The 16,056-nt window shown below is 33.2% G+C and overlaps 1 protein-coding gene across 1 annotated transcript in view; it reads right to left on the bottom strand.

Annotated features, from left to right (window-relative positions):
* Positions 1–6,045: 6,045 nt before the first annotated feature.
* LOC126892297 (peptide chain release factor 1-like, mitochondrial) overlaps positions 6,046–16,056 on the bottom strand; it is a 43,041-nt gene continuing 33,030 nt past the window's right edge. The window contains exon 2 of the mRNA XM_050661807.1: positions 6,046–6,723. Within this exon, the coding sequence (XP_050517764.1) occupies positions 6,062–6,723 (662 nt within the window). The 3' untranslated portion in view covers positions 6,046–6,061. The remainder of the gene's footprint in view (positions 6,724–16,056) is intronic.

The raw sequence follows: 16,056 nt of genomic DNA, 5'->3' as shown, positions 1-16,056 counted from the left end.
CGATACAATTGGCAGAAATAGATTAAGAATTACGGATTCTAAAAACGCTAATTACCTTATCGACAAGAAAAACGATCCGGTTTTTGTTAAAAAAAATTTGGAGGTTTATATACCTAAATTTATTATTATCAGACAATATGTAATACGGGATGTCTCACCGGAATTCTCTGATAAATATCTTAAAAATAAAATTAAAAAATTCGAAATAAATTCCAATTTTGAGGTAGTTACCGTTTCTAGAATAAATAGAAAAACGGTTACCGATGACAAAATAAATTATGTTCCTACTAAATCGTGTGTAGTAAGCTTTAAAACACAAGTACTTCCAAAATACGTTACTATAAATAAGGTGTTGAAAGAAATTGAACCGTATCAACAAAAGGTCCTGCTTTGTTTCAACTGTTTGCGATACGGCCACCAGGGGAAGCAATGTAGGAGTAGTCCCCGTTGTAACAATTGCCAGAAAGACCACAATACAAAAGAGTGTCAGGAAACAACATTAACTCCAAAATGTTTTAGTTGTATGGGTGGCCACTTCACAACAAATCTTAAGTCATGTCCAGAATTTAAAAGACATAAATTAATTAAAGAATGCATGACTAATAGTAATATCAATTATCATGATGCCAACAAACAAATTCCTCGCAAATCTTAAGGCGGCGCCAGACATGCGGTATTTGGCAAATACTGAACAAGTGCTTGCTAAATATCAAATATTTGAGTACTCATGAAAGTGTTCGTTAAACGGCAAGCACCTTGCACCACATATTCGAGATTTTTCGTGTATCGAATCACTGTGGGAACAACAAATATATTCTAAACGAACAAAAAAGGTAGGTACATAACGGTTAGTGATACAGAACTTATTATAAATTTGGCCGCTTTTGTCATTAAGTCTGGTGGAAGTTTATTATTAAATAACAGAAAAAATGCCAAGAATGAGAAGATGATGGATGGTGTCACTTAAGCAAACCACTTTTTAAGCTTTGTTTTGCTTTTTGCGAACGGGCTCTAAATGATGCCATTAATAATTCCTTTTTCTTTTTTAACTCGCTTACTGTGTATTTCTCACCGATCTTAACGTGTATTCGTTTCCATGCATCGTAAACATCATTTCGATTTTTATGATTTAAATAAATCGCATTCCACATTATAGGTTCATTTTCATATAAATCCAAAAATATTAAAATACTTTCATTGGTCTACTCTATATTTACTATTTTCAGTATTTTCTACATTCTATACAGCAATAACAAAAGTACTTTAATAAATGATTAAATAAATTAAATTAGATATAAACTTTAACCCAACATTTAAAAACTTGCTTATGCTTGCACGAATATGTAAATCAGAATAAAAATATTCAAACGGCGAATATTTGTTTACTTTGAAGTGTTGAAAAGACCGACAACGTACGGGAACACGACAAATATTCGACAATCACTAAAATTGGTCAATGCCAAATAGCAAGCAACCCCTCCACACTAATAGGCAAACAGCGAGCACTTGTTCAGTATTTGCCAAATACCGCATGTCTGGCGCCGCCTTTATGCAGACGTAACATCAAATAACATTATTAAAGATTCTCATCAACAAAATTTGCCTTCTTCTAATCACCCTCTTGTTAACCAAAGTTTAAATAGTTCTTCTGTTACCCGTCCATTAACTTTTTCGGCCAATAGTAATCATAATAAATATACAGTCGTCAAATCTTCTAAAGGTAGCAAAAGACAGAGACCAAATAGTCCTGTCTTAACACAGTCAGATCCAGAATACACATTTAACTTTAGACAATCGGGAACTAATTTTCCAATTATAAATAGTCCTTCATATAAAAATGATTTAAATTCAAATTCTCACACGCTACAAGCAGAGTCAAACTCTGATATTTTAGATATAATTTTTACTATTGTTACCGAACTTTTTAAAAATTTTAGGGAAACTAATAATCCCAATGTTATGAAACAAGACTTACAACAAATATTAATTAGTAAACAATTATTAAACATGCACAATATACCAACTACTTCGTCGTCTTCTCAGCTATAAACAAACTCAACATTTTACAGTAGAACTGCACATCTGCAGTTGCCAATAAAGAAAACTTAGAATATCTCTTAAATACAACAGAAACTACCATAGCAGCTTTGTCAGAGACCTGGTTCAAACAGGAAAGGTTTTATAACTTCCAAGGTTATAATATTGTTCGGTCAGATCGTATGGATGGTTACGGTGGGGTAGCCATACTAGTAAAACCCAATAGATTGTTTTCAGAAGTCGTAATACAGAAACCAGCAGAAAGGATGTGTACATGCATCGAAGTGAAACTTCTACCTAATAAAAAAATAGTGTACATATTGTCAATATACATTAAACCAAAGACTCGGATATAATTAAGAGAATGGATACAATTTTTCGAAAACCTACCACGACCTTTTATAATTGCTGGAGATTTCAACGCTATCATCTTTCTTGGGGTTGTAAATTTAATGATGTCTATGGTGTTTCTTTGCTCAATGCTATTAATCACTGCAATCTTGTATATCTCAATGATGGTGCACCCACACTTGTTACGTCAGGTAGGAAAAGTGCCATTGCTCTGTCTATTTGTACGCAAGACATAGTACATTTAATATCTTGGTCAGTCATACAGGATCCTCATTGATCCAATCACCTTCCTATATATATGAAGCTTAATAACTCTGACTCAGGCTTACAAACCTCTGGTCCAGTTCACAACATATGGGTTCTTAAAAAAGCCAACTGGAATCTGTATACGACAACACTAGAGGAAATGAGCACCATATGTAACTACAACAATTTCATAGACATGATAAACTCAGCTGCAAACATTTGTATCCCGAAAAGAACAATAATAAGAAATAAGTACTGGAAGCACAAACCAAAACAATGGTGGAATGAGACTTGCAACAACATTGCTCGTAGGAGAAAAGAAGCTTTTAGATTATGGAAAGAAAACCCAAACATACAAAATTTACTTGAATTCAAACGAGTTGATGCCATCGCAAAAAACATTCAAAGAAACAAAAAGAACACAGTGGAGGAAATATGTTGAGAGCATAAATCAGACAACTCCCATCACTGAAGTATGGAAAAAGGTAAATAGTTTTAAGAATCGTAAGCAAAAGAATAAGTTACCTATTGATCCGGAAGCGAATTGGATAGAATTCCATACCACAATCTCACCAGGCTGGGCAAAAGAATGCATAGAATACAATAAGTTATCGTTAAAAACTGTTCTCAGAAACAACTTGCACTTACTTGAACGTTTTGAGATGTGGGAATTAGACAGATAGTTGAAACTATCTAATAATACTTCACCAGGCGAGGACAATATAACTTACTCCATGCTGTTTCACCTCCCATATAAACATAAAAAGTCGCTGTTAGAAATATAATAGTATCTGGACTGGTGAAAGTCCTATTCCGGATAGCTGGAGGAACTATATATAATATTACCCATTAAAAAGAAAGACAAACCGTTAGACCTATATCCCTGTTATCTTGTATTCTTAAAACTCTGGAGAGAATAATAAAGAATGGATTAGAACAATGGCTAGAATTTGAACACATCCTACCAAACTCAAAATATGGTTTCCGGAAATGTAGGTCCACTCTCGAAGCTATTACTGTTCTCGTTACAGATATACTGACAGGATATACAATAAAGAAACATACATCTGCAGTTTTTATTGACCTTTCCTCGGCTTTTGATAACGTAAACCTAAACATTTTGTACCATAAGCTGACATCAATAGGAATACCTCATCAAATTTGTTCATTTTTAATTTCACTATACTCCGATAGACGGCTTTCACTAAAATTAAACCAAAATCTTCAAGGATCCCGAACATCGAATTTAGGACTCCCTCAAGGCAGCATACTCAGCCTGCTACTTTTTATACTATATACAATGGACTTCGAAGTAAATTTGAATAACGTGAATATTATACAGTTTGCTGATGATATAGTTATCTACACCAACGGTACTACTATTCCAAATTGTCAGAACATTTTAAACACAAACATATGGTCAGTTAAGCACTGGTTAGATTCAAACAACTTAATTCTTTCTGACAAAAAAAATCTGAAGTGTGTATTTTTACTAAAAAAAGGGACATAACTCAAGGACAGTTTTAACTGGGACCATATCTTCTTCCAATAAAAAATGTGTTAAATACCTTGGACTCTATTTAGACAGAAAATTACTGTGGAAAGATGCCATCCACCATGCAATAAAAAAAAACCGAGAACACTATGAATATATTGAGAGCATTCTGCCATACCAAATGGGGAGCAGATCCAAATACAGCTTTACTGTTCTATAAAACAATGGTTAGCAGTATATTAGACTATGGCAGTCACCTATATGGAACAGCAGCACACACTCACCGAAACAAAATAGAGACCCAGAAAAACACAAGTTTGAGAATATGTCTTGGTTATCTTAAATCTACCCCAATAAATATTATAGAAGTCGAATCTGTAGAACCTCCACTATCTTTCAGAAGGCAGCTAATTAGTCATAAATTTATGGCTAAAGCCATATTCAAAGAAGCCAGCTATCTTCGTAACATTCACGACCTCACTGTCCTAGTACTCACCGATCCATACTGGCACTCAAAAGCAACTCCACTCCTAGTAAACAGCTATACCACAATGATACAAATCTCTAACTCCCTGTCAATCAATAAAACTATACCTATCTACACCGAACCTCCCCATGTTTTCTTTTCAAAACATATAAAAACATACTACCGGGACCCAAAAGAAAACTTTCTAGAAACCATTAATGGAAGATGGCCTGAACACCAATACATATATACTGACGGATTTAAGTTGAATGGAAAAGTAGGCTGTGCTCTTTATGGCGCAAACTCTTCTCAATATTACAAGTTCAAGCTACCAGATGAGTGTTCCATATATACCGCTGAAACGATTGACATAGCAAAAGCATTTAGATACGTCCAGTCCAGAAACATACAAAATCATGTTATATTCACTAACAGTAAAACTGCAGTTGGCCGAATAACAAACCTGAAATCATCGAAAAAACCTTACTAACATTGAGGCAGAAATGTAAAAACTGAACTTTGAAGCAACAAGACAAGGGAAAACAATAACTGTAGTGTGGATTAAAGGACACTCAGGAATAAAAGGTAATGATGTAGTGGATACACTAGCCAAATCAGCCACTGACACAGGATACGATCTAACCACCAATATTGTTCCATCTACAGATGTTACCTCCAAGTTTACTTCACATTTAAAACAATTGTGGCAGCAGGCATATAATTCATCAGTGGCAGGGCTCAACTATGTCGGCCACCAAAATAACATACCATCGAAAAGCTGGTTTCATGGATTAACAAAACGAAACTTCATTGTTACAATAAACATAATAAGATCTAATCATGCTATGACTCCTTTGTACAAAAATATAAAATAGGACTGGAGGAAAATCCATATTGTCTATGCGGAGAAGTTGGTGATATGAACCATGTAATCCTAGAATGTTCAAGAAATAAGAAGAGCATTGAATCATTTTTCGTAGATATGGTAAATCTCAAATTCTGTTTGCCAACCAATCTAAATTGTATAATTTTTAGTAATAATATTAACTTATATCAATGTTTGTATAATCATTTAATTCGTTGCAAAATGAAATTGTAAAAAACTAACACCATTTGAAGCAATTATGCGATACCAAATATTTTTGTAAGTGTGTTCACGAAAAAATTAATATAAAAAAATAAATAAATAAAAAAAAATTAAAAAAAAACAAATATGTTAAAAAAGTAAAATAATGATAAACAAATAAAAAAAAAACCAAAGAAAAAAAGGAATTAAAACTAAACAAAAGACTACATAAATAAATCATTAAAAAAACAAAAAAATATAATTAAAAAAAAATAAAAAAATATACATATAAAAATGCACTAAACAGAAACACACAAAAATGAAAACTGGGAATGGAACATTAATGGATCACCTGTAACTGTGAAGTATAAGAAAAGGCAACAATTCATTTTATGTGCTTTTATGATTCAGTTTCTACCAAATTTAACAAAGTAGATAGTGAATATTGTTCATCTAGTTTCTGTATCAAATTATCCAAAGGCTCACCGCCTTCTAAAAATACTTTTAAATTGTGTACATTAACACCTAACCTATGATCGGTGATCCTATCTTGATTAAAATTGTAAGTTCTAATTTTTTCGTTTCTGTTCCTTGTATTTACTTGGCTCTTTTTAGCTGCTTCAATTTTACTGCTTTGTGCTTCTTCTTGTCTTTGGTAAAGTATAGCACTAAGTTTAGCCATAGCTAATTTTCTGTTTTTTATCTGCGATCTGTCAACTTGGCATTCCACAGCGATTCCTGTAGGTAGATGAACAATTCTAACGGCACTTTCAGTTTTATTGACATGTTGTCCACCTGCTCCTGATGATCTTTTTGTTTCTATTTTTAAATCGTTGGGATTAATATTGACTTCGATATCAGAAGGTTGGGGTAAAGCTATCACTGATATAGTACTCGTGTGTATTCTACCTCCTTTTTCTGTAGCAGGAGTTCTTTGAACTCGATGGACGCCTGCTTCATGTTTAAAATATCGATACACTGAAGGGCCAGTCACTAAAGCTGATGCATAGCGAATCCCCCCTAAGTCGGTGTCTCCGTATTCTGTCATATCATATTGCCAACCTGTAACAAAAAAAAATTAATCAAAATGTATGTTGAGGTTTATATTTTAATGTTTTGTGTATAAAATAAAAGTTCTGTGTAGTGCCGGTTTATTCACTAGGCGCTTGGGGCGGGTGCCCAGGGGCCACAAAGGACCCGTTCCCTTTAATGTGTTTTTGTTTGTCATGTGTTGTTTTGTGGAACTTTCTGTTTTTGAAGTTATACTTCTTTACGGGCGTAATGACGGTGAAATTTTATATGGGAAAACCTAGCGACCGGGCGCATGCGCATTATAAATTTGTTCTGATTGGATGTTCAAATGACATGACAAAAATTATCCAATATGGCAGCTGTGGCACAGCTGTGGGACTGTGCATGGTTTGGTTATAATGTATGCTTGTTGCGTTTTAAAATTTGTAGGAAGAGAAACAACAAACAAAAAGTTAGTTAATGGTTATACTGCCTTTTTAAATAGTTTTCATATTATATTTTTGGACTTATTTACATAGAAGAGATGATTGTTGCATGCCAATGTGAAAGCTCATCAAACTGTGCCTAGTATGAGTGCCGCAGATCTCGCTTATTCAAAGCTAAATAATCTTTCACTGGTAAGTGTTTTATAAATAGTTGATCAAATTTTGTTATGATATTTGAACATAGCCACTTCGCACGACGCAATTGATTGCGAAATTTATTAGTCGTTATACGGGCTCCGATACCTACCTTGAACCTACCAAAATACATAAGTAGTATGTAATACTTTTATTTTACACCTTAATATTCACCTAATATATTGTCTTCTTACCCTATGTTTTGTTGTATTTTTTCAATTCTAAATCATTTCAATTCAAAATCAAAATAATTTGATTTACATAAGTTAAAAATGTCAAAAGGTTAATCTGTTTAGTTAGACGATCTTCGCACATAATGACAAGCTGTGTCTGTAGCGCAGTTTTAATGCGGGTGAATCCCAATACAACGCAAATACCAGCCGCGTGGTAAGTTGGTTCGAATCCCAATAGAAACTTTTATTTTTTTATTTTTTTTTATACATTTTATGATTGTAAGTATATTTATTATATAATTTTATTTTCAGAAAATACGTATTTAGTTAAAAATTTTTCCGACAATTAATGTTCAGAAATCATTTGTGGCATTTTTAATGTGTTTGTGTGTGTGTTTTATTTTTTTATTATTTTAATTTTTGGCACTGTTTTAATAAAAATGTTTGAAAAGTATTAAGTATAAATTAATTTAATATTTAAATAAAATATAAATAAAAAGTATATTAATTTCGTTTATAATCATATAATCATATAATAGAAGTATAACTTCTTACGTGCGTACAAAGTACACACACATTCTTTTTTCTTTTATATTTTTAAATGTATTTTCAACGAAAACTTCTCGTTTATAAATTTGCAAAAGTCTGTGTGTTATTGCGTTGCCGCTCCTGCAACACTTAGAGCAGGTGTATCGATGGATTCTTATGTAGTTTTGCCTTCTGAATCCAAATCTGAAAACGGCATTTCGATATATCTAACCGTCTTCGAGATAATCGACCTCAAAGTCTAAAATGTGACGTCACAATCCGGTTATCTCCTACAGACGCACTAAACGTCAGCTCAAATGGTTGATTAGGAAGTAGGCTACTTTTTTTAAATCTCGATTTGCCAAGCATAGGTTATTTACATTTGAGTTTGACACTTCGTGAATGTCAAACTAAATTTTAAATTAAGTATTAATAAACCATCAATGACATTTGATAGTGAATTTAATTATTATATAAAATAAATAAGATGTTCAAAAATACAATTTGAGTATAAATATTTTAAAAGCAATAATTTATTAACAGTTTTAAAAAGGTTTATACCAGTATAAATACGGCCTCCCCTTTATGATAAATGGACTGTTCCATTTGCTATAAAATTAAAATATTATGTATACCTAGTCGTTCCCTAAACTCGACACAACTGGCTAGTGATTGTAGAAGGTAATTTTTTTGTTTTTTGAGAATTTTGCCGAAATTGGCAAAATTACTAATAATTTAGTAATAATTATTAACTATTTAGAAATTATTTTTTTGTTGACTTGGCAAAATTATTGACTAAAATCACTAGCCAGTATTGTGTCTGTGTACATCCTTCTAATGGAAAAAAATATTTGAAGATTTTTCTCAAATTATGGATACCAAGAACATTTTCATTTATAACTCTTTTATTTTTAATTTGACAAATAAAAGTTATTCTTCATAAAAAGCTCTTCATGTTCTAAGATTTATGATGCAACCATCATATATAGGGTGTCCCAAAAGTAGGGGAACGGTCGAATATTTCGCGAACTAAACATCGGATGGAAAAACTGAAAAATATATATATATTATAATCATATCCCTTCTACCATACAATGGTGTAGGGTTGCAACATTAATCTACCAAATTAACATATCTAGTTTTACATAGGTACTTACAAATATACAAATTACACTTTTACATCTAATTCTACATTTCTAAAATTAATTTCATTAATTCTATAAAAGTATCAGTTATCTATATACAAATTTTTTCCACTCTTTTCTGTCTTGTGCTATCGCTTTGGCATCTGTCCAGTTTGATCTTTTCTTTTGCAGAATGGCTCCTATTGCTTTATCCCATGTTTGTCTGGGTCTTCCTCTCTTCCTATTTTTTGATATTTTTGCTTCCCATACTCTTCGAACTGGTCTAGTTTCTTTCATTCGTTGTAGATGTCCCCACCAACATAATTGTCTTTGCTCTATATACTCCAATGTGGATGGTATTTTTAACTCTCTTCTTATGTCTACATTCCGTAGTCGGTCTAATTTAGTGACGCCTTTTACTCTTCTCAGGAACTTCATTTCCATGGCTTGGATCTTGCTTTTTTGTCGGTTTGTTAAGACCCAAGATTCGCTGCCGAAGGTTAGTACTGGTCTATAGATTGATTTGAACACTTTTATTTTTGTTTCTCTTGAAATTTCTTTTCTACTGATAAATTTTTTATTCATTGTATGGTACAGCTTTATTGTTTTGTCTATTCTATTGTTTACTTCAGCATCTTGAGTGCCTGCCTGGTCAATTATTACACCTAGATAAGAGAAAGTTTTCACTTGTTCAATTTGTGTTCCTTCAATTTCTATTCTTAGCTCCTGTCTCTCTTCACCGATCTGTAGTACTTTGGTCTTGCTTTTGTTTATTACCATTTCATTTTCGATGAATACTCTGTTCCATATTTCAATGTTGTGTTGTAAATCTTTTTCACTTCTTGCAATTAACACCAAGTCGTCTGCAAACACTCCTTCTGATATTTCTACTCTACGAAGATATCTGTGTCCAACATTTAATTTTCTGCTTTCTATTGTGCATCTTTTAATTATTTGGTCCATAAACAATATAAACAGCGTTGGGCTAAGAGCTCCGCCTTTCATATTTTTTATATACCTCGTATAAAATTAATAAAATTTTATAATAAAATTTTATACAAGGTGTCCCAAAAGTAGTGGAACGGTCGAATATTTCGCGAACTAAACATCGGATCGAAAAACTGAAAAATACGTGTTCAATCATTTTCAAAAATCTATCCAATGACACCAAACACCAACTCCCACTACACCCCCTTGAGGTGGGGTGGGGGGTAACTTTAAAATCTTAAATGGAAACCCCTAGTTTTTCTTGCTGCATTCGTTACGTAAAAGTAAGCAACTTTTATTCAAGACATTTTTTCGAACTGTGGATAGATGGCGCTATAATTGGGAAAAACGATTTGTCCTGATACCATAGGTAAATTATAGAAACGGTCTAATATCTCGAGAAATACACTTCCAAATAAGAAACCAAAAAACAGGTTTTTAATATTTTTCGAAAACCTATCGATAACACTAAACATGACCCTCCAACCCAACCCCTGGAGGTGGGGTGGGGGGTAACTTTAAAATCTTAAATAGCAACCCCCACTTTTTATTGCAGATTCGAATTCGTCATGGAAAATTAAGCAACATTTATTCGAAACATTTTTTAAAAATGCTGATAGATTTGTTGATAGAAATGTTGCTTAGTTTTTCATGACAAATCCGAATCTGTAATAAAAAGTGGGGGTTGCTATTTAATATTTTAAAGTTACCCCCCCCCCCCACCTCCAGGGGGTGGGTTGGAGGGTTATGTTTAGTGTTATTCGATAGGTTTTCGAAAAGTATTAAAAAAATTTGTTTGGTTTCTCATTTGGAAGTGTAATTCTCGAGATATTAGACCGTTTCTATAATTTACCCATGGTATTAGGATAAATCGTTTTCCCAATTATAGCACCATCTATCCACAGTTCGAAAAAATGTCTTGAATAAAAGTTGCTTACTTTTACGTAACGAATCCAAATCTGCAAGAAAATCTAGGGGTTTCCATTTGAGATTTTAAAGTTATCCCCCACCCCACCTCCAGGGGGTGTAGTGGAGGTTGGTGTTAAGTGTCATTGGATAGATTTTGGAAAATGATTGAACACGTATTTTTCAGTTTTTCGATCCGATGTTTAGTTCGCGAAATATTCGACCGTTCCACTACTTTTGGGACACCTTATATAAAATTTTATTAATTTTATACGAGGTATATAAAAAATAGAATTTCGATCAAGAGTAAACTACCTTTATAGTTCATAACATTTAAATTAGAATGATATAATTGCACATTAAAACACAATTATTAATTCTAAACTACTTTTCATAATAGAAATTTTCCATATTATGAATTAAATTACGTAAATATACAAAGTTTTCGTTATGACAATGCTCGCATTTTCAGCTTGTTTGGAATATTTTTACGTTTGCTATTATTCTTGTTTGCCTTTTAAATAAATTATTGTATAGAATTTACAGTAAACATTTATGGTTAAAGCATGTGTTTTCTTGTTAAAAACTATCAACGAATAGTAATAAGGGTGCCCCTAAATCTCCAGTACCCGAAGTTAGGTTAAACCGGCACTTGACGTCCACAATCACGTTAATAGTCCAGAAAGCCACTGCGCATCCGCTAGGAAAAATATTCTAATTCGGATTTTTTGCACAATCTTACTCATAAAGGACCCCTTTTAACAAATTTGCATGTTGCCAGGACCAAAAGTTGGTCAAAAATTTTTTAAACGTTTTTTTTGTTTTTTTCCTAAAATTATTATTTTTTTTGCATGGAACAAATTTTTTTTAGGTTTTTGGATCATTCCAAACAGAAAAGATCTTTAGTGACTTTTCTCTAAAGTTGATAGTTTTTGACTATAAGCGATTAAAAATTGAAAAATTGCGAAATCGGCCATTTTTAACCCTCAAAAACTATGTAAAAAACTGAAAATTTGAATGTTGCCAAGGTAGGTAGATATTCTTTAAACATCGATAGACGAAATCCCGAAGAGTTTTTTGCAATACAATATTCAAAACTCCTTTGTTTTTTTAATTGCTAATCAAGCATGCGCGACACTATTTTCCACCGTTGCATGTGTATGGAGTATGGTGCAAATGAAAGGAATAAATTCGTTATTTCATAATCCGGCGACTTTAACAAAAAATCTCGAAACAGGCCGATTTTTATTTTTAAGTTATGATATTGTGACATATATGGTATACTAGTGACGTCATCCATCTGGGCGTGATGACGTAATCGATGATTTTTTTTAAATGAGAATAGGAGTCGTGTGCTAACTTATTTGAAAGGTTTTTTAATTCTCTATTCAGTAATATAAACATTTATATAATTATTTATACAGGGTGTCCAATAATTTAATTTTTTTGTCAATGTGCCAAATGATTTAATTTAATAAAATTTTTTTGGACACCCTGTATGAATAATTATGTACATGTTTATATTACTGAATAGAGAATTGAAGAACCTTTCAAATGAGCCAGTACACGACCCGTATTCTCATTTAAAAAAATCATCGATTACGTCATCACGCCCAGATGGATGACGTCACTAGTATACTATATATGCCACAATATCATAACTCAAAAATAAAAACCGACCTATTTTGGGATTTTTCCTTAAAGTCACCGATTTATGAAATAACGAATTTATTCCTTTCATTTGCACCATACTGTATACACATGCAACGGTGGAAAATAGTGTCGCGCACGCTTGATTGGCAATTAAAAAACAAAGGGGTTTTTGATATTGTATTGCAAAAAACTCTTCGGGATTTTATCAATCCATGTTTAGAGAATATCTACCTACCTTGGCAACATTCAAATTTTCAGTTTTTCACATAGTTTTTGAGGGTTAAAAATGGCCGATTTCGCAATTTTTCAATTTTTAATCGCTTATATGTCAAAAACTATCAACTTTAGAGAAAAGTCACTAAAGACCTTTTCTGTTTGGAATGATACAAAAAACCTAAAAAATCTTTGTTCCATGCAAAAAAAAATAATTTTGGGAAAAAAACAAAAAAAAACGTTTAAAAATTTTTTGACCACCTTTTGGTCCTGGCAATATGCGTTAAAGGGGTTCTTTTTGAGTAAGATTGTGCAAAAAATCCGAATTAGAATATTTTTGCTAGCGGATGCGCAGTGGCTTTCTGGACTATAAGCACATTTAATACAAATTAAGCTTCTATAGTTTAGGAAACATTGATGTAACACAAACACTGAACAAGGTTTTGAAACTGTTTTCTTGTGACATTGTTTAATTATCCGCTTGGATCATTAAATTTTTTTTTACTTCAGTTTGTTCCCTACAGGTTTTTTACTTCAAAGTAAGTATGTATGATAGATATGCTTTTTCTCATGAGAATCTGTCTGTGCGTCACAGTTTTTCGATTTCTTTCTAACGCATTAAATTGTATGTGATAGAAAAAAACGCACGTCGGTGATTACATTTCGTCGGTGACATTTATAACATTTATTCTAGTTGTCAATAGATGGCGCTATAATCGAAAAAATAATAATTTGCGAATTATATAAAATATCTACGAATTGTAAGAAGTTGTAAGAACGAGTGATAGAATGATGTCAGTGAAATTTGTAATTGATAAAGAGGTATTGAATGTTGTGTGTGTGTATGCTCCTCAAACAGGTCTGGGTGAGAATGAAAGAAGAGCTTTCTATGACCAATTAGGAGACGTACTGAGTGATATTAAAGCAGGGGAGAAAGTTATAATAGGGGGTGACTTCAATGTACATGTGGGCCAAGCCAAGAAAGGATATGAAACAATACATGGGGGATTAGGCTTTGGAACTAGAAATGAAGCTGGAGATGACATGCTAGAATTAGCAACAGCATTGGATATGGCGATTATTAACACATTCTTTAAAAAGAGAGAAACTCAACTTATTACCTACAAAAGTGGACAACATCAATCCCAAATAGACTACTTCATGATAAGGAAAGAAGACATACGTGAATGCAAGGACTGCAAGGTAATAGTTAGTGAGACAGTAAGCCAACAACATAAGCTGCTTGTTCTGGACATCGAAGTAAAAAGTGAAACTAAACAAAAATATCGGAGAGGACCACAAAAAATCAAGTGGTGGATGCTAAAAGATGAGAAGGAAGGTCTATTCAGGGAAAGAATAGTAGAAAAAATATGTTGGAACATGAAAGGAAGCCCTAACACAATTTGGAGAAAAATGGCCAATATTATTAGAGACACGGCTATTGAAATACTTGGGAAAACGTCAGGAAAGAAGTTTGAGGATAAAGAGACTTGGTGGTGGTCAAATGAAGTACAAGGAAAAATAAAAGAGAAGGGAAAATTATATAAAAAGTGGCAAGAAACCAGATCGGACATAGATCTTCAAAACTATATGGTCGCCAAAAAGGAAGCGAAAGTAGCAGTAGCAAAAGCTAAAGCAGAAGCGTATTCAAACTTATACGATCAACTTGATACCAGGGAAGGCGAAGCAAAGATATATAAAATAACCAAACAGAGAGCAAAGAAAGCAAGAGATTTTAATCAGATTAGATGTATCCGAGATGAAAATAATAAAATACTAATTCACGAAAAGGATGTCAAAAAGAGATGGAGAAATTATTTTGACAGTCTATTAGATGAAGAATTTGACAGACAGCCTGTGGAGTTAACGGAGACAGTAACAGCAATGGTTACCAGAATAACAAACGAGGAAGTGGCTCAAGCGCTTCAAAAAATAAAGAAAGGAAAAGCAGCCGGACCAGATGATATTCCTGGGGAAGTATGAAGAGCATTGGGAGAGACAGGAACAAGTTGGCTAGCAGTTCTATTTAATAGAATTAAGGAAGTTGGACAAATGCCAGACGAATGGAGAAGCAGTATATTAGTACCTGTCTACAAAAACAAGGGAAACATACAACAATGCACAAACTACAGGGCTATAAAACTACTTAGCCACTCTATGAAAATATGGGAGAGAGTAATTGATAGACGGATACGTGAAGAAACCGAAATATCCGATAATCAATTTGGCTTTATGCAGGGCAGATCAACAACAGATGCAATTTTCATTGTAAGGCAACTGATGGAAAAATACAGGAATAAAGAGACCAACGCTCATATGGTATTCATTGATCTTGAGAAAGCATATGATAGAGTTCCTCGAGAGGTTCTGTGGTGGGCACTCAATAAGAAAGGAGTCCCTGGCGAATATGTAAAGATTGTGAGAGATATGTATGAGGGAGTAACAACTAGTGTTAGGACAGGTGTGGGAGAGACTGATAAATTTCAGGTGAAAGTAGGATTGCACCAAGGCTCGGTGCTTAGTCCTTATTTATTCTCATTAGTTTTGGACCAGATAACAGCGAAACTACAGGGTAGTATTCCATGGTGCCTAATGTATGCTGATGATGTAGTGTTAATGGGAAATAGTGAAAGAGATTTAGAACAAAAACTAGAACAGTGGAGACAAGCTCTGGAGGAAAAAGGTTTAAAACTTAGTAGGACAAAAACAGAGTATTTGGAATGTTCATTTAAAGATGGAGTTACTACAAATAAAATGGTATCTTTGAATGGTGAAATGATTGTGAAAAGTAATAGTTTTAAGTACCTAGGATCGGTATTACATAGTAATGGAGAAATAGATGGAGATGCATGCAGTAGAATTAGGGCTGGATGGATGAAGTGGAAAGAAGTGAGTGGTGTGTTGTGTGACAGAAAAATTCCAATGAAGCTGAAGGGAAAATTCTATAAAACAGCCATAAGACCGGCTATGATGCACGGAACTGAATGTTGGGCAGTCAAAAAGAAAGAGGAACAACGAATGCATGTGGCGGAAATGAGAATGCTTAGATGGATGAGTGGAGTGACAAAGAAGGATAAAATTAGAAATGAGTATATTAGGAGAAGTCTAGGTGTGGCACCAATTGATGCCAAAATGAGAGAGCATAGGTTAAGATGGTTT

This window comes from Diabrotica virgifera, chromosome 9 (assembly GCF_917563875.1).
Source record: "Diabrotica virgifera virgifera chromosome 9, PGI_DIABVI_V3a".
Taxonomy (NCBI): Eukaryota; Metazoa; Arthropoda; class Insecta; order Coleoptera; family Chrysomelidae; genus Diabrotica; species Diabrotica virgifera.
The sequence above is the reverse complement of the archived record's forward strand: the minus strand, read 5'-3'. Positions and strand labels throughout refer to the sequence as shown.